Genomic DNA, 19693 nt, shown 5'->3' on the forward strand with positions numbered 1-19693 from the left:
GGGTGAGTGTCAGCACCCTCTAGTGGTCAGAAGCAGAGACTGCAGCTCCTCAAAGGTGACCTTCAGAGCTTTTCTTCAGCTTCCTCTGCAAAGCTTCTCACCAAGCGGCTGACTAACCAGCTGAGTTTGCAATTTTTGGTGTTAACATTCAAGAGAGTTGAAGATGAACTTCAGGTTTAGATGTTAGGAGCTGGAATTGATGATAGAGGTCTTGGTTGTAACTTAATTACTTTAATTTCAAAAAGTAATCCAGTACTGTGTGTGTGTTAGCAGGAACCTTTGTTTCTGAGAGCTCTTTAAGCCTTTAAACTCTGTTACAATGATGACAGGTACCACAGGCTGTCTGTAAGATGATACACTTTATTTTTGATTATAAACAATTTTCTCAACACAAAATCAGCTTTGATGTAACCTAAAATATAATTAAAACAATGACAACCACAGTGACAGATTATCTGACATTGTTATGAATATAATTAAACAGAAGTATTATGGCATTTAAAACTCACAACTTAATGAAATATTAAATTAGCTTTCAGATTGCTTTCCTTTTGGTTTAGCTCAGACTTCTCAAGCATGAGTCACTGGTGCTCAGCTTCAGTTAAAGTTCAGCTTTGCATCAGTAACTGTTGCATATTTAAAACATGACACATATTCCACCATCTGACCTTCAGTGGAGGTGACCTTTTTTAAATGTGAGTATGACCTAAAGCCACTGATCAGGTCTTTGGTGTTAACTGAAGGTGGGACTCATCACACTGTTTAACAGAATCACAGAGGACTGAGCCGAGGCTGCTCTCATCATCCTGGAGCAGAGAGACCACAGCTCTGTCCTCAGACCTGCTCTGAGGTTTGTTTGGAGGATAAATACATCTTCCACTCCTCTGTGTGCTCTATAAACAAACTGCATGGACTCAAACACATGCTCAGAAGATGAACCATTTATAACAGAAAGGATTATATACAGCACAGCAGATCTTTAAATATCTACAATATCTGATTTAGTATTTTGATAGTGAGAAAACTCATGACTTCAAACATCAACTGATTGAATCCATGAATGTGAAAACGTGTTTGTGAGTGAAAGAGACAGACATGTACAGACTGAACTATCTGTTCAACAGTCAGAGTGTTTCTCTAACAGGAGGACGCTCTTTATACTCAGCTCAGCTCAGCACAGAGACACTGAGGAACCAGAACCAACTGTAAACCCAGGATAAAGAGGTTCAGTGAATGTGGTGTTGAAGGTGTGGAGGTGGATCAGAGTGTCAGAGGAGACTCTGTAGAAGGACAGAGTGCCAGCAGGACAGTCCACATACACAGCTACTCTGTTAGAGACAGAGGAGGAGGAGGAGGAGGAGGAGGAGATGGAGGAGACTGAGGATTTTCTCTTATTGTGCCAGACACAAAGAGGACCACCATCAGAGCAGCTCAGACTCCACGAATGGTCATTAAAACCAAGTTCACAGTCATAACTGTCTCCTTTCCTTCTGATTCTTCTGTAACTCACTGATATATCGACCAGTCCGCTCCACTCGACCTCCCAGTAACAGCGACCAGTCAGACCATCTCTACACAGCAGCTGAGGATACCGATTAAACCTGTCTGGATGATCAGGATATGACTGAACCTCCTCCACATGTGTCACCTTCCTGTTGTTGTCAGACAGTTGTAGTTTTGTGTTCACGGTGTTTGTGTTGATTGTGAGTTGACAGGAATCTGATGGAGAGAACAAACACAATCCAGCTGCAGTTATTGATCCATCATCTGTTCATTGATTGACACTTTGATGATGACTCCTGACATCAGAGATGTGAATGAGTGATGTGACAGTTTGAAGATGGTTGAATGTGTGCTGCTTTGTTTTCATCAATCACATTAAAAACACACTTACACTTCCTCAGACCTGGGATCAGCCATCGCACTCCAGCAGGCTCCGCCCTGAAAGGAGGAGGGGGGGGTCAGAGCAGCACAGTCTCTGTCAGCATGCACACATGGATATTACATCACTCTCATACACACACTGTTACACACTGATAAAGGAACAGCACAATATTTTGTACATTTGGACTCATTCAAGCTTTGATGTTGTGTTCCTGATTTAATGTTTTCATTTCAGCCAGTTTGATTTCTTTGTGCGACTCCTGGCAGTGTTGTTGTGTTACTGTAGCTTCTGTTGACATTTCCACGGCTGGTCTGTGTTACAGATGAGTTACTTTGCATCTACTGTAAGAGATTTCTGGACCCGTCACTCACTCAGCTGAGCTGATACTGCCATTAACTGGCAGAACTACATCAGGTGGATTAAAAAGAGCTTCATACCCTGTATGTGTAAAGTTATTTTAACAACAACAACAAAAGGTGAGGACCAACGTCAGAATAAAACAAACACAAGAACTTTTCACAGATCTCTGACCAGTGTGAATATGACACACTAATAACTACATTAGCTGCATTAGTCCTTTATGTAACAACAGGGTTTCCTATTCCTGTGGAGACGCAGTAATCTGAAGTAATTCCACAGGATGTTCAGTTATACTGAGAGTGACGCTTGTTTGCTAAAATATGTCTCGCTACCACTGAACAGCTTCTTTTCCACTAGCACCTACTCAGCTCGGCTCTATTCTGTTTCCATCGTCTTCCACTACAATTGAGTACCACCTCAGTGTGGGTGGGGTTGTTATAGCAAGACTGCCTGAAAGTCCTGAGACATCATTTGCATGTGACACAAACGGGTCGCTCTGCTGAGCTCCCACAGAATCATCTGCTCTGTGAAGGAGTAGCTCATCTACTGACATCAGTCCCTTCCCAATCAGAGGCATGCAGTCAACTGGACTTCCTAGATGACTTACTCAGCAGTCATAGGTGCTGACAGACCAACGGATAAATAGTTTCAAAATGGTTAAAATTTCTAGTGGCTTAATGCATTCAACTAACATGAACATCCCTGCTTTGAGACCACAAGGACTCCAACATCTGTGCCGAGTATGACCTGGAAGTCCCGAGGTCAAAATGGGACATGCCCCCAAGGGTGGTTGAGAACAACAGAGCAAAGATCCTGTGGGACTTCCAGATACAGACAGACAAACTTGTGGTGGCTAACCAACCGGACATCATAGAGGTGGACAAACAGATGAAGAAGGTCGTGGTGATAGATGTTGCAATATCAAGTGACGGGAACATCAAGAAAAAGGAACATAAGAAGCTCGACAAATACCAAGGGCTCAGAGAGCAGCTGGAAAGGATGAGGAAGATGAAGGTAACAGTGGTCTGGCGCTGGTGAGGTCAGCAGCCGTCGTACCTGCTCCTACGCTTTGTTTGTATATATTAGGTTTAGCTCTAATTTTGGACTTTATAATTCCGCCTGCTCTGTGTCATATCACGTATGACAGACAGACTCTTTTTAATATCAGAATACAGCACTCTGGCTGTATTCTGACACCTTTTTCTCCCGACCCGACTTGGCCTCGGGAGATACTGCGTTTCCAGTGGGCCAGCTCAAACAAAGGACCCAGGTCACGGACAAGGCCCCGAGGGAAAAGAGCCGGCGTAAGAGAGAGGCTGAGGCGCAGAGCACACCAAACGCCACTGCCGAGCATCCTGTTGGCTAATGTCCAGTCACTGGATAACAAGCTGGACGAACTCAGGGCCAGGATACAGTTTCAGAGGGACATAAGGGACTGCAACATCATCTGTCTCACGGAGACATGGCTGACTCCCCTCATACCGGACCACGCCGTACAGCCGTCGGAGTTCTTCAGTGTTCATCGCACGGACAGAACGAGTGAGTCTGGAAAATCAAGAGGAGGAGGTGTGTGCCTAATGATTAATAACAACTGGTGTGACAGTAGGAATGTTGTCCTTCTGAAACAATCATGTTCACCTAACCTGGAGCTCCTAACCCTGAAATGCCGTCCCCACTACCTGCCCCGCGAGTTCACTTCGGTCATCTTCAGCGCCGTCTATATTCCACCTCAGGCGGACACAAACACTGCACTATCCGAGCTACATGAGGCGATTTCCACCTATCGGGCTAACCAGCGTGATGCGGCTCTCATCGTAGCCGGGGACTTTAACAGTGCAAACTTGAAAAAGCTGATACCGGAGTTGATTCAACACATCGACTGCCCCACCAGAGGAGAGAGGACCCTAGACCACTGCTATTCTCCATTCAAAGATGGCTACAAAGCAAAGCCTCTTCCGCCTTTTGGGAAGTCTGACCACACCTCTGTGCTTCTCATGCCGAAATACAAACAACGGCTCAGGCAGGAACCCCCTGCTGTGAGAGAAGTGACACGGTGGTCTGATCAAACAGAGGCCGCTCTGCAGGGTGCGTTGGATTCAACCGACTGGGACATGTTTCGCAGCAGCGCGGGCGGAGACATCGAGGAGTTTACGGAAACTGTTGTGGGATTTATTGGGAAAGTTGTTGAAGACACTTCACTTAGGAGGACCATCAGGACTTTTCCCAACCAGAAGCCGTGGGTGGATAAATCTGTCCGCGACGCCCTGAGGTCCCGCACCGTTGCCTACAACTCCGGCCTCGCCTCTGGGAACATGGAGGACTACAAGGTTGCATCATACAACGTCCGCAGAGCGGTGAAAGAGGCAAAACATCGCTACGGCCGCAGACTGGAACAGCAACTACAACAGTCTGACCCCAGGGGACTGTGGCAGGGACTACGCACCATCACGGACTACAAAGCACCACACACACACCCGGTGAGTGCCGACGCTTCTCTGGCTGATGAACTCAACATCTTCTTTGCGCGCTTTGAGTCGGGAAGCCGACAGCCCGCTGCGCTCCCGGCCGGAGACACTCACTGTGACGGAGCGCGACGTGAGGAGGGCGTTTAGACGTGTAAACACCAGGAAAGCGGCTGGACCAGACGGTATTAGTGGACGTGTCCTTAAGACCTGCGCTGACCAGCTGGCACCTGTGTTTACACTGATATTCAACCTCTCACTGAAACTGTGTGTGATTCCCACCTGCTTTAAAAAGTCCATCATAGTCCCTGTCCCAAAGAAACCACACCCCAGCAGCCCCAATGACTTCAGGCCCATAGCGCTCACCTCTGTGGTGATGAAGTGTTTTGAGAGACTCATCAAGACATTCATCACCTCCTCACTGCCCACCACCCTCGACCCACTACAGTTTGCATACCGGCCAGACAGATCCACAGATGACGCCATATCCTTCCTCCTCCACAAGACCCTTTCACACATAGACACTGGTAAGGGGAACTATGTGAGAGTGCTGTTTGTAGATTACAGCTCAGCATTCAACACCATAGTTCCCTCCAGGCTGGTCTCTAAGCTGCTGGACCTGGGCCTGGGCCCATCCCTGTGCAGGTGGGTTCACAGCTTCCTGACCAGCAGACCACAGGTGGTACGAGTGGGTCACCTCACCTCATCCTCCCTCACCCTCAACACTGGATCCCCCCAAGGCTGTGTGCTCAGCCCTCTGCTGTACTCACTGTACACCCATGACTGCGAGGCCACGTCAGAGTCCAACGTCATCATCAAGTTTGCTGACGACACTGCTGTTGTGGGACTAATCTCTCACAATGAGGAGACAGCCTACAGGAGAAAGGTCTCCCGCCTGGAGAACTGGTGCCAGGAGAACCACCTCCTGCTCAACGTCAGCAAAACAAAGGAACTGATCGTGGACTTCAGCAGGAAGCAGCAGAGGGACTACCATCCACTTGTCATCAGTGGTGCTGAGGTGGAAAGAGTGGACACCTTCAAATACCTGGGAGTGACCATCTCACAGGACCTGTCCTGGACTCATCACATAAACATCACTGTGAAGAAGGCCAGACAGCGTCTCTACCTCCTCAGGCGGCTGAGAGACTTCAAGCTCCCACTCAAGGTGCTCAGGAACTTTTACACCTGCACCATCGAGAGCATCATGCGTGGGAGCATCACCACCTGGATGGGAAACTGCACCAAGCAGGACTTCATGGCCCTAAAAAGGGTGGTTCGTTCAGCTGAACGGACCATCAGAACCACCCTCCCCAACCTGCAGGACATTTACACCAAGCAGTGCAGGCTGAGGGCCATGAAGATCCTAAAACAGCCCAGCCACCCCGGACACTCTCTCTTCTCCCTGCTCCCATCAGGCCGGCGTTCCCGCTGCCTGAGGACTAAGACTGAAAGGTTGAAGAAGAGTTTTTACCCACAAGCCATCCGTCTGCTCAACTCTGAGCCCTAACTGGACCATTATTGCACAGTGTAAATATTATAATTTAAAAAGTGTGTATAGTGTATAGTATATAGAGTATAGTGTATAGTGTGAATTACTTTTTTTTATTTTTATTCTTCTTATTTATATGTGTGTGTATATAAGGTTGCAGGTACAAAATACATTTCACTGTGCATTGTACTGTGTATAACTGTGCATGTGACAAATAAACACTATCTTAATCTATCTTAATCTTAATCTTAATCTTAATCTAATCGGAACACTCGAGGAAGTGACTCCCAAACTGGGGGAGTGGCTCCAGCAGATTCCTGGAACAACATCTGAGATCTCTGTCCAGAAGAGTGCAATACTGGGAACAGCTAAGATACTGCGCAGGACCTTCAAACTCCCAGACCTCTGGTAGAGGACCCGAGCTTGGAGGGCAAAAATAGCCCACCCGTAGGGGCGAGTTGGGATTTTTTTTTTTTTTAATATCAATTGTGATACCATCTCAGTGTGCCCAGACAAAGCTGATAGCTACAAAATTTGTGAGAATACAAGTGAAAACCAAAATATACCAAAAATATAAATATAAAATCATGTGGCAAGATAGAGCCTGCCTACGTAAGATTATCCTGCATATATTTCTCAACGTGAATTCTCGATCTAGGATTATGTCAAATGTCTATCAGACATCATGTGTGGCTGCAGCAGGCCTCTCCATACCTGAGAGTGTGCAGGTTCCAGTGTGGATCCTGCTGTCCAGCCAACAGCAGCTGCTTTCCTGAGTCTCCTGGATGGTTGTAGCTCAGATTCAGCTCTCTCAGATGGGATGGGTTGGAGTTGATAGCTGAGGCCAGAGAAGTACAGCCTTCTTCTGCGATCAGACAGCCTGACAAACTAGAGACACACAAATCAATAGTTTCTCAGCACTACTGTATGCCCTGTGTGTGATAAAACAAACTGTTTCTAAAGTTTTTTGAAAGAATAAATATACAACTGAGTAAAAGAGTTAGCAGTAACCATGTCTGGCAATCTAAATTTTAATTTGTGCTAAAAGCACAAGATCTGACCTGAGAGTTTCCAGTGAACAGTGTGGACTTCCAAGTCCAACTGAGAGAAGCTTCACTCCTGAATCCTGCAGGTTGTTGTTACTCAGGTCCAGCTCTCGTAGACTACAGGACTGGGAACGGAGAACTGTGGAAAGAGCTTCACAGCTTCTCTCTGAAAGGTTGCAGCAACTCAGCCTGAAGAGACAATACAAAGCACGAAGTTACCTCTCTCTGTATTTCTAAGTTTTTTTTTTAATGTATTCATAAATAAATACACTGTACTTACAATGCTTTGTTGGAGGCTTTGACCACTGGCAGCAGCCTCAGCAGAGCCTCCTCTGAAGCAGAGTATTTCTTCAGGTCAAACACATCCAGATCTTCTTCTGATGACAGTAAGATGAAGACCAGAGCTGACCACTGAGCAGGAGACAGTTTATCTGTGGAGAGACTTCCTGATCTCAGGGACTGTTGGATCTCCTCCACTAGAGAACCATCTTTCAGTTCATTCAGACAGTGGAACAGATTGATGCTTTTCTCTGCAGACAGATTCTCACTGAGCTTCTTCTTGATGTACTGGACTGTTTCCTGATTGGTCTGTGAGCTGCTTCCTGTCTGTGTCAGCAGGCCTCGTAGGAGACTCTGATTGGTCTGCAGTGAAAGACCCAGGAGGAAGCGGAGGAACAAGTCCAGGTGTCCATTTGGACTCTTTAAGGCCTCATTAACAGCACTCTGGTAGAAGGATTTCTCTGCAGATTCTCTTGGTTTTGACCTTTTGGAGGTTGTTTGTTGATCTTCCAGCAGATTGACTCCAGAGTTGATGAAGGTCAGATGGACATGAAGAGCAGCCAGGAACTCCTGAACACTCAGATGGATGAAGCAGAACACCTTGTCCTGGTACAGCCCTCTCTCCTCTTTAAAGATCTGTGTGAACACTCCTGAGTACACTGAGGCTGCTCTGATATCGATGCCACACTCTGTCAGGTCTGATTCATAGAAGATCAGGTTTCCTTTCTGCAGCTGATCAAAAGCCAGTTTTCCCAGAGACTCAATCATCTTCCTGCTCTCTGGACTCCAGTGTGGATCTGTCTCAGCTCCTCCATCATACTTGACCTTCTTCACTTTGGCCTGAACCACCAGGAAGTGGATGTACATCTCAGTCAGGGTCTTGGGCAGCTTTCCTATCACTCTGGTTTCCAGCACATCCTCCAGAACTGTAGCAGTGATCCAGCAGAAGACTGGGATGTGGCACATGATGTGGAGGCTTTGTGATGTCTTGATGTGGGAGATGATCCTGCTGGCCTGTTCCTCATCTCTGAACCTCTTCCTGAAGTACTCCTCTTTCTGTGGGTCAGTGAACCCTCTAATCTCTGTCACCATGTCAACACACTGAGCAGGGATCTGATTGGCTGCTGCAGGTCGTGTGGTTATCCAGAGGCGAGCAGAGGGAAGCAGGTTCCCCCTGATGAGGTTTGTCAGCAGCACATCCACTGAGGTGGACTCTGTAACATCAGCCAGGATCTCAGTGTTGTGGAAGTCCAGAGGAAGTCGACACTCATCCAGACCATCAAAGATGAACACAACCTGGAAGTCTTCAAAGCTGCAGATTCCTGCTTCTTTGGTTTCAGTGAAGAAGTGATGAACAAGTTCCACCAAGCTGAACTTTTCCTCTTTCAGCACATTCAGCTCTCTGAAAGTCAATGGAAAAATGAACTGGATGTCCTGGTTGGCTTTGTCTTCAGCCCAGTCGAGGGTGTATTTCTGTGTTAGGACTGTTTTCCCAATGCCAGCCACTCCCTTTGTCAGCACCGTTCTGATTGGTTCATCTCTTCCAGGTGAGCCTTTAAAGATGTCTTCTTGTCTGATTGTTGTTTCTGGTCTGTCTGGTTTCCTGGATGCTGTTTCAATCTGTCTGACCTCATGTTCATCATTGACCTCTGCAGTCCCTCCCTCTGTGATGTAGAGCTCTGTGTAGATCTGATTCAGCAGTGTTGGGTTTCCTGCTTTAGCGATGCCCTCAAACACACACTGGAACTTCTTCTTCAGAGCAGATTTTAGTTCACGTTCACAAACATGGCTGGGAGTTCCTAAAGAAACAAAGATATCAATTAAATATTTATAAAGTGCACAAAACAATTTCATTGCCCTGAAGAATTAATATTTTAAAACACTTTGGTCCATCTCTTGAGACATTAGCAAATATTTAATTCATCCAGCAGTTTCAATCTTTAGAGAAATCCTCTTACTGCTCTGCAGACGCTCAGCCAGCTCCTCCTGCTTCATTCTCCTCAGGAAGTCCAGTGTGATCTTCACTAATGCCTCTCTGCTGCTCCTCTGCTCTTCATCCTCCCTCTCTAAGCATTCTGGGTAATCTGGACTGAGGATCTTCTGGATCTTCTTCAGCTCCTTCTTCACAAAAGTGATGATGTTGTCCTCCAGCAGCTGGAACAGAATTCTTTATGAATGAGCCAATCAGACTGAAATCATGGAGCCAAACATCAGATCCATGTTGGACACACTGACAAAGAGCAGCATGGAGATGACTGTGAACAGAATAGATGTAACAGTAGTTGTTGGACATGTACAGACCTGAAATATGGAGTTCAGCTGTGTTTGATGCTGCTGGGCAGACTGACCACTGGGACCCTCTGAGCTCTGCTGGTCCACTCTGTGGAGGAACCATCAAGAACTATTTCACATTATGACTGTACACACAAACACCAGATGAAGGTCACAGATGCTTCCAGTGTGCAGTTCATCATCTCTCATTTGAAACTGAGAAGCTTATCTGGGGTTTGAGAGGTCAGCCAGCATGTATAATGGTTGTAAATACAAACTGGCCTCCAAGCTGACTCTTAACAGGCTCCATCTCAGATTTTCATCAACCTTTAACAACCTGAAGGACCAACAGTTATTCAGACTGGAGCTCCTGGACCTGATTCCATGTGTCACTGCTACATGAAACCAACATCCCACTAACACTGCTCACACTGGGCTGTTTCTGAGTCCAAACACAATCATTATACCTCACAGAGGAACAGCCAGTCAATGAGACAGCACTCCTTCCAGTCTGAGCATTTCAGAAGAACTCACCTCCTTCGTTTCCCTGGTCTTGAAAATAATTCCTGTTTCTTGAAAAACAGCGGTGGCTCCCTCGATGCATCACTCTTCATGGACACACAACTGAGTGTTGGTTCTAAGCAGGTTCTCTCATAGATCCTGATACAGAATGAGGCACCCAAGAGGAAATTTAATTCCCTCAGATCATGAATTTATACATAGATTTGTTTGAAAATTATTCATGTCTGAATATTAAAAACAATCCAAACTCCTGACAGTAGAAAGGGGCAGCAAGTCTTCATTCCTGCTGTAGAGTTCTGAACTCACCCATTTAGTTTTCCTGATCTGAAGGTTGAATCCTGTTTCTTGAAAAATAGCGGTGGGTCCCTCGATGCATCACTCTTCATGGACACACAACTGAGTGTCAGGTCTAAGCAGGTTCTCTCATAGATCCTGATAAAGAATGAGGCACCCCAGAGGAAATTTAATTCTCTCAGATCATGAATTTATATACAAACACATTAGTCTGAACATTAAAAATGTATGAATATTAAAAAGAATCCAAACTCCTGACAGTAGAAAGTGAGCATGGAAAGTCTTCATTCCTGCTTCTGCTCTCAAACCCTTTCTAGGTCCACCTCATATTTACTTCCATTAGTACATTTTGGATGCCACCTTATTGTTTCTACGTCCTGCTGTGAGACTGAAGAACGCATCCATTTTTGTTTGGCTCATGAACTGTTAGCATTACTTAAATGTAACTGAAATGATGCTGAAGCTGGAAAAAGGCTGAATGTTCAGTGGGTTTTTATTGATTTCACAGATAATAATCCACAAATTAGCAACAAAGATCCTCGTTTAACAAACTGCTCCTGTTCAGCTCTCAGACGCTGTGACAGAAAATCATGAAGCTGCTGCTGAACAAACCTATGAGTCTGTTACTTAAACTGGAGCGCCTACATCTGATTTCAGGTCTGCCTGCAGTGTAACATAACACGCTCTCTAACACTGCTGCTCACATCACTCTCACTGTTTTCAGTCTGAATACCTGCTCAGAGCGGAGTACAGACATCAGCTCCTCAGACAGCACTGCTTACAGTCTGAGGAACTCACCTGTTTGGTTCTCCTGATCTAAATGTTGATGCCTTGAAGAACAGCTCCCTGGATGCGTCACTCTTCATGGACACACAGCTGGGATCAGGTTCACAGGAGCCGAGCGTATGATGGCTGCAGATAAAGAATTAGACCAAGCAAAAGTTTTTACAAATACATTTGACATAAATGAGTTTAAAGAGGAGTCAAACATGAGTGTGTTCTGCTGCTTGTTCTGCTGGACTGAACTGAAACACCAGAGTGACAAAAATGCTGTCACATAACAAATGAGTCTGAAGACGAGGACAGAGGAGGAACATGGAGAGAAACACCAAAATAACCAAAATGTTCACTTACGGCCTTTTAAAGAACAGTGGAGGCTCCCTGGAGGCGTCACTCTTCACAGACACACAGCTGGGATCAGGATCATGAAGGTGCGGTCGGAGATGGTGGTAGACAGAAAGATCGACCAGAATAAGATTTAAAAATAAAATAAAATAATTCTTAGCTGTTCAGAAACTGCTGAGAAACAAGCAGCCCTGATATAAACAGTATAAAGTTTGGACAATTTAAAAATATAAATTACAGATACAGACCCTCCTCCTCTGCTCTGAACCCTGAACCAGGAAGTTACCCTGCTGACTGACACTGAGCTGCAGGACACGGTCATAAAAGCATCACACTCATACTTTCTCTGTGGTAGTTCCCTCCATGTTACACTCAGTGTGGATTTCAGACTGAATTGGGGGGTAAGGTCCTCTGAGCTGAACCTCAGATTAATAAATACACAGCAGCAGTTTTTACTGCAGACTGATGGAGAAAGCTTCTCCTACCACTGCCTCAGGATCAGACACACATGCTGACCAGCTGTAGAGATCACTGCTTATATTTCAGGTTCATCTGCAGCCTGAATAAACTGATGCACAGATTTATGTTTATGTGAAGAACAGTGAAGATGCTGTACGTGTTCAAACCTCATGAAAACAACAGTGAACACATGAATCTCAGAGCTTACACGTCTGAAGCAAAGAACGGCGGGGGCTCCATGGTCACTTCTCAGAGACGCACAGCTGGGCTCAGAAAACCTCTGGAGGAGGTCAGGAGGAGGAAGGTGACTCAGAGCCTCTGATTCTGACAAAGAGACAAAATCATTGTTAATCCTCACAGAAGCTTCTCCATCCACAGCTGCTCCTCCCTGATCCTGGAGGAGCTTCATGTCCTCCCCACTCTCACTGCTGCTCATTTATCTCTGGCTCCTCTACGTCACATAATAAGTGCTCAGCATGGCACTGATGTTATTGTAATACAGGATATTTGGTGTCAGTTGCATTGCTCAGTTGGGAAACATATGGAGCAAATTAAACAGGACACTGGTGGAAATGAATCCCATGTGATACAGACAGATGTTTCAGGATGCTGCTGCTGTCTGCAGCCCTAACACAATCATTACAGCACACACTGCTGTTAGCTTTATTTGTGAAGTGATCAAAATTAGATAAAATTGATCACCTGCCTTTCAAAATGTTAATGTGATCTATTAAACAAACATCCTCAGAGTTTAGTTTTAAACAAAATGAACAATTTGCACCAGCCTCTTAATGAAATACAGACTGGATATTATCTGTAACCTCAGCAAACTGCATCTGTCATAAACAAATCTGTTATTTCATAAATATAATGTGACAAATTTACCGTGTGAATAATTCACGTTATGTATTATTATGGTTAGACAGTGCATATTTTCAAAATACTCAACACAAAAAGCAACATTCAGGATTGATCTCTAACTGATCTGAATGATTAACAGACAGGTCTGAGTTTAATATAATAACCTCATCAGTTTCATATAATAACCTCATCGGTTTAATATAAAACCTCATCAGTTTAATAACCTCATCAGTTTAATATAATAACCTCATCAGTTTCATATAATAACCTCATCGGTTTAATATAAAACCTCATCAGTTTAATAACCTCATCAGTTTAATATAATAACCTCGTCAGTTTAGTACAATAACCTCATCAGTTTAATATAATAACCTCATCAGTTTAATATAATAACCTCATCAGTTTCATATAATAACCTCATCAGTTTCATATAATAACCTCATCAGTTTAATAACCTCATCAGTTTAATATAATAACCTCATCAGTTTAATAACCTCATCAGTTTAATATAATAACCTCATCAGTTTAATAACCTCATCAGTTTAATATAATAACCTCATCAGTTTAATAACCTCATCAGTTTAATATAATAACCTCGTCAGTTTAGTACAATAACCTCATCAGTTTAATAACCTCATCAGTTTAATATAATAACCTCATCAGTTTAATATAATAACCTCATCAGTTTAATAACCTCATCAGTTTAATATAATAACCTCATCAGTTTAATGTAATAACCTCATCAGTTTAATAACCTCATCAGTTTAATGTAATAACCTCATCAGTTTAATAACCTCATCAGTTTAATATAATAACCTCATCAGTTTAATGTAATAACCTCATCAGTTTAATAACCTCATCAGTTTAATATAATAATCTCATCAGTTTAATATAATAACCTCATCAGTTTAATATAATAACCTCATCAGTTTAATGTAATAACCTCATCAGTTTAATAACCTCATCAGTTTAATATAATAACCTCATCATTTTAATAACCTCATCAGTTTAATATAATAACCTCATCAGTTTAATAACCTCATCAGTTTAATATAATAACCTCATCAGTTTAATATAATAACCTCATCGGTTTAATATAATAATCTCATCAGTTTAATATAATAACCTCATCAGTTTAATATAATAACCTCATCAGTTTAATAACCTCATCAGTTTAATATAATAACCTCATCAGTTTAATATAATAACCTCATCGGTTTAATATAATAATCTCATCAGTTTAATATAATAACCTCATCAGTTTAATATAATAACCTCATCAGTTTAATGTAATAACCTCATCAGTTTAATAACCTCATCAGTTTAATATAATAACCTCATCAGTTTAATAACCTCATCAGTTTAATAACCTCATCAGTTTAATATAATAACCTCATCAGTTTAATATAATAACCTCATCAGTTTAATAACCTCATCAGTTTAATATAATAACCACATCAGTTTAATATAATAACCTCATCAGTTTAATAACCTCATCAGTTTAATATAATAACCTCATCAGTTTAATATAATAACCTCATCAGTTTCATATAATAACCTCATCAGTTTAATATAATAACCTCATCAGTTTAATAACCTCATCAGTTTAATATAATAACCTCATCAGTTTAATATAATAACCTCATCAGTTTAATAACCTCGTCAGTTTAATATAATAACCTCATCAGTTTAATAACCCTCATCAGTTTAATATAATAACCTCATCAGTTTCATATAATAACCTCATCAGTTTAATATAATAACCTCATCAGTTTAATAACCTCATCAGTTTAATATAATAACCTCATCAGTTTAATATAATAACCTCATCAGTTTAATAACCTCATCAGTTTAATATAATAACCTCATCAGTTTAATATAATAACCTCATCAGTTTAATAACCTCATCAGTTTAATATAATAACCTCATCAGTTTAATATAATAACCTCGTCAGTTTAATAACCTCATCAGTTTAATATAATAACCTCGTCAGTTTAGTATAATAACCTCGTCAGTTTAATATAATAACCTCATCAGTTTAATATAATAACCTCATCAGTTTAATATAATAACCTCGTCAGTTTAATATAATAACCTCATCAGTTTAATATAATAACCTCATCAGTTTAATAACCTCATCAGTTTAATATAATAACCTCATCAGTTTAGTACAATAACCTCATCAGTTTAGTATAATAACCTCATCAGTTTAGTATAATAACCTCGTCAGTTTAATATAATAACCTCATCAGTTTAGTATAATAACCTCGTCAGTTTCATATAATAACCTCATCAGTTTAGTATAATAACCTCATCAGTTTAGTATAATAACCTCATCAGTTTAATATAATAACCTCGTCAGTTTAATAACCTCATCAGTTTAATATAATAACCTCGTCAGTTTAGTATAATAACCTCATCAGTTTAATATAATAACCTCATCAGTTTAATATAATAACCTCATCAGTTTAATATAATAACCTCGTCAGTTTAATATAATAACCTCATCAGTTTAATATAATAATCTCATCAGTTTAATATAATAACCTCATCAGTTTAATATAATAACCTCATCAGTTTAATATAATAACCTCATCAGTTTAATAACCTCATCAGTTTAATATAATAACCTCATCAGTTAATAACCTCATCAGTTTAATATAATAACCTCATCAGTTTAATATAATAACCTCATCAGTTTAATATAATAACCTCATCAGTTTAATATAATAACCTCGTCAGTTTAATAACCTCATCAGTTTCATATAATAACCTCATCAGTTTCATATAATAACCTCATCAGTTTAATATAATAACCTCATCAGTTTAATAACCTCATCAGTTTAATATAATAACCTCATCAGTTTCATATAATAACCTCATCAGTTTAATATAATAACCTCATCAGTTTAATAACCTCATCAGTTTAATATAATAACCTCATCAGTTTAGTATAATAACCTCATCAGTTTAATAACCTCATCAGTTTCATATAATAACCTCATCAGTTTAATATAATAACCTCATCAGTTTAATAACCTCATCAGTTTCATATAATAACCTCATCAGTTTAATAACCTCATCAGTTTCATATAATAACCTCATCAGTTTAATATAGTAACCTCATCACTTTCATATAATAACCTCATCAGTTTCATATAATAACCTCATCAGTTTAGTATAATAACCTCATCACTTTCATATAATAACCTCATCAGTTTAATATAATAACCTCATCAGTTTAGTATAATAACCTCATCAGTTTAATAACCTCATCAGTTTCATATAATAACCTCATCAGTTTAATAACCTCATCAGTTTCATATAATAACCTCATCAGTTTAATATAGTAACCTCATCACTTTCATATAATAACCTCATCAGTTTCATATAATAACCTCATCAGTTTAATATAATAACCTCATCAGTTTAATATAATAACCTCATCAGTTTCATATAATAACCTCATCAGTTTCATATAATAACCTCATCAGTTTCATATAATAACCTCATCAGTTTAATAACCTCACCAGTTTAATATAATAACCTCATCAGTTTAATAACCTCATCAGTTTAATATAATAACCTCATCAGTTTGATATAATAACCTCATCAGTTTAGTATAATAACCTCATCAGTTTAATAACATCATCAGTTTCATATAATAACCTCATCAGTTTCATATAATAACCTCATCAGTTTAATATAATAACCTCATCAGTTTGATATAATAACCTCGTCAGTTTAAAATAATAACCTCATCAGTTTAATATAATAACCTCATCAGTTTATTTTAATAACCTCATCAGTTTAATATAATAACCTCATCAGTTTAGTATAATAACCTCATCAGTTTAATATAATAACCTCGTCAGTTTCGTATAATAACCTCATCAGTTTAATAACCTCATCAGTTTAATATAATAACCTCATCAGTTTAATATAATAACCTCGTCAGTTTAAAATAATAACCTCATCAGTTTAATATAATAACCTCATCAGTTTAATTTAATAACCTCATCAGTTTAATATAATAACCTCATCAGTTTAATATAATAACCTCATCAGTTTAATATAATAACCTCGTCAGTTTCGTATAATAACCTCATCAGTTTAGTATAATAACCTCATCAGTTTAGTATAATAACCTCATCAGTTTAGTATAATAACCTCGTCAGTTTAATATAATAACCTCGTCAGTTTAATAACCTCATCAGTTTAATATAATAACCTCGTCAGTTTAATAACCTCATCAGTTTAATATAATAACCTCGTCAGTTTAATATAATAACCTCGTCAGTTTAGTATAATAACCTCGTCAGTTTAATATAATAACCTCATCAGTTTAATATAATAACCTCATCAGTTTAATAACCTCATCAGTTTAATATAATAACCTCATCAGTTTAATATAATAATCTCATCAGTTTAATAACCTCATCAGTTTAATTTAATAACCTCATCAGTTTAATATAATAACCTCATCAGTTTAATAACCTCATCAGTTTAATAACCTCATCAGTTTAGTATAATAACCTCATCAGTTTAATAACCTCATCAGTTTAATATAATAACCTCATCAGTTTAATAACCTCATCAGTTTAATAACCTCATCAGTTTAGTATAATAACCTCGTCAGTTTAATATAATAACCTCATCAGTTTAATATAATAACCTCATCAGTTTAATATAATAACCTCATCAGTTTAATAACCTCATCAGTTTAGTATAATAACCTCATCAGTTTAATAACCTCATCAGTTTATTATAATAACCTCATCAGTTTAATATAATAACCTCATCAGTTTAATATAATAACCTCATCAGTTTAGTATAATAACCTCATCAGTTTAATAACCTCATCAGTTTAGTATAATAACCTCATCAGTTTAATAACCTCATCAGATTATTATAATAACCTCATCAGTTTAATAACCTCATCAGTTTAATATAATAACCTCATCAGTTTAATATAATAACCTCATCAGTTTAATATAATAACCTCATCAGTTTAATATAATAACCTCATCAGTTTAATAACCTCATCAGTTTAATAACCTCATCAGTTTAATATAATAACCTCATCAGTTTAATAACCTCATCAGTTTAGTATAATAACCTCATCAGTTTAATATAATAACCTCATCAGTTTAATATAATAACCTCATCAGTTTAGTATAATAACCTCATCAGTTTAATAACCTCATCAGTTTAGTATAATAACCTCATCAGTTTAATAACCTCATCAGTTTAATATAATAACCTCATCAGTTTAATAACCTCATCAGTTTAGTATAATAACCTCATCAGTTTAATATAATAACCTCATCAGTTTAATATAATAACCTCATCAGTTTAATATAATAACCTCATCAGTTTAATAACCTCATCAGTTTAGTATAATAACCTCATCAGTTTAATATAATAACCTCATCAGTTTAATATAATAACCTCATCAGTTTAATATAATAACCTCATCAGTTTAGTATAATAACCTCATCAGTTTAATAACCTCATCAGTTTAGTATAATAACCTCATCAGTTTCATATAATAACCTCATCAGTTTAATATAATAACCTCATCAGTTTAATATAATAACCTCATCAGTTTAGTATAATAACCTCATCAGTTTAATATAATAACCTCATCAGTTTAGTATAATAACCTCATCAGTTTAATAACCTCATCAGTTTAATATAATAACCTCATCAGTTTAGTATAATAACCTCATCAGTTTAATAACCTCATCAGTTTAGTATAATAACCTCAGTCTGAAACTACAGCACAGTGTAAACAACGCGCACTTCCTGTTTGGAGCTGAGCCGTTTGTGACGCAGTAACTTGATCAGATGTTTAATCAATATTTAAGCTGATCTATAACAAGTAATAATTTAGTCCGCTGTAACCGCGTCTTCCCTCTAACAGCACTGCGGACATGAAGCTCCGGAGCTCCGAGTCTCTCCTGCGGCCCTCCGGCCGAGCTCAGGCCGCATTCAGTGCGTCAGTGAGCGGGAGAGCTGCGGCTCCTGTCCGCCTGCTCCACAGACTGATGGAGGCAGAAGAAGCTGCCTTCAACCATCAGTGAGTGGATCCACAGTAACAACGACTCTGAGCTCAGCTGCTCACCCTGCTGCTGCCCTCATTCCCGGCCTGACAGCACACTTAAACTGATGCACCCTAAAATGGCGGACACCGTCGTTCTTCCTGTTGTGAGTCCGTTACCGTGAACTACGGAGCGGCAGGTTTGTGCTGTTTCTAAGCTGCACACAGCTGATGTTATCCAGGAAAACATTACAGAGTGATTTATTACCTTCACACGGAGACGATCATCGGTAGTAACGTTACATCTGGTACAACTAACTCCCCGAGGCCTGTTCGAGCAGAGGGGCGGGTCCAAATGAAGCTCACGTTTCGTTTTTAAGAAAATCACGCGATAAAAGCCAAACTCCGCCCCCAATCCGCCCAAGTCCGCATATTCAGAAACCGCACCAGTTTTCTGAAATCACGTGACTGTCTCATTACGCGATTCGAGCTGCTGAAAACGTCGTTGGAGAGGAAGTGCTCTGTGACCCACTGTGACAGCGGCGGGAGCACCTGGAGACTCACCTGTACACGTCAGAGATCCTTCAGTCCTCTGT

The 19693-nt window shown here is 40.1% G+C and overlaps 1 protein-coding gene across 1 annotated transcript; it reads right to left on the reverse strand.

Annotated features, from left to right (window-relative positions):
- Nucleotides 1–1171: 1171 nt before the first annotated feature.
- LOC115791167 (NACHT, LRR and PYD domains-containing protein 12-like) lies at nt 1172–19475 on the reverse strand. Its single transcript, XM_030745298.1, has 13 exons — nt 19366–19475; nt 12401–12516; nt 11743–11826; nt 11407–11520; nt 10621–10746; nt 10327–10452; nt 9823–9901; nt 9480–9675; nt 7523–9320; nt 7258–7431; nt 6911–7084; nt 1895–1941; nt 1172–1719 (listed from the first exon to the last, which is right to left on the reverse strand). Exons 2-13 carry the CDS (start codon nt 12430–12432, stop codon nt 1172–1174), a joined length of 3498 nt encoding a protein of 1165 aa, XP_030601158.1. The 5' UTR covers nt 12433–12516; nt 19366–19475.
- Between the last annotated feature and the right edge of the window lie 218 nt (nt 19476–19693).

The sequence above is a fragment of the Archocentrus centrarchus genome, chromosome 2, assembly GCF_007364275.1.
Source record: "Archocentrus centrarchus isolate MPI-CPG fArcCen1 chromosome 2, fArcCen1, whole genome shotgun sequence".
NCBI classification, from domain to species: domain Eukaryota; kingdom Metazoa; phylum Chordata; class Actinopteri; order Cichliformes; family Cichlidae; genus Archocentrus; species Archocentrus centrarchus.

Coding starts and splice junctions, on each gene's coding strand:
- LOC115791167 (XM_030745298.1), bottom strand. CDS start 12,432: ATGGAGCCCCCGCCGTTCTTTGCTTCAGACGT. Junction 11,827..12,400: donor CCGTTCTTTGCTTCAGACGT/GTAAGCTCTGAG, acceptor CCACCATCTCCG/ACCGCACCTTCATGATCCTG. Junction 7,432..7,522: donor AAAGCCTCCAACAAAGCATT/GTAAGTACAGTG, acceptor TTGTCTCTTCAG/GCTGAGTTGCTGCAACCTTT.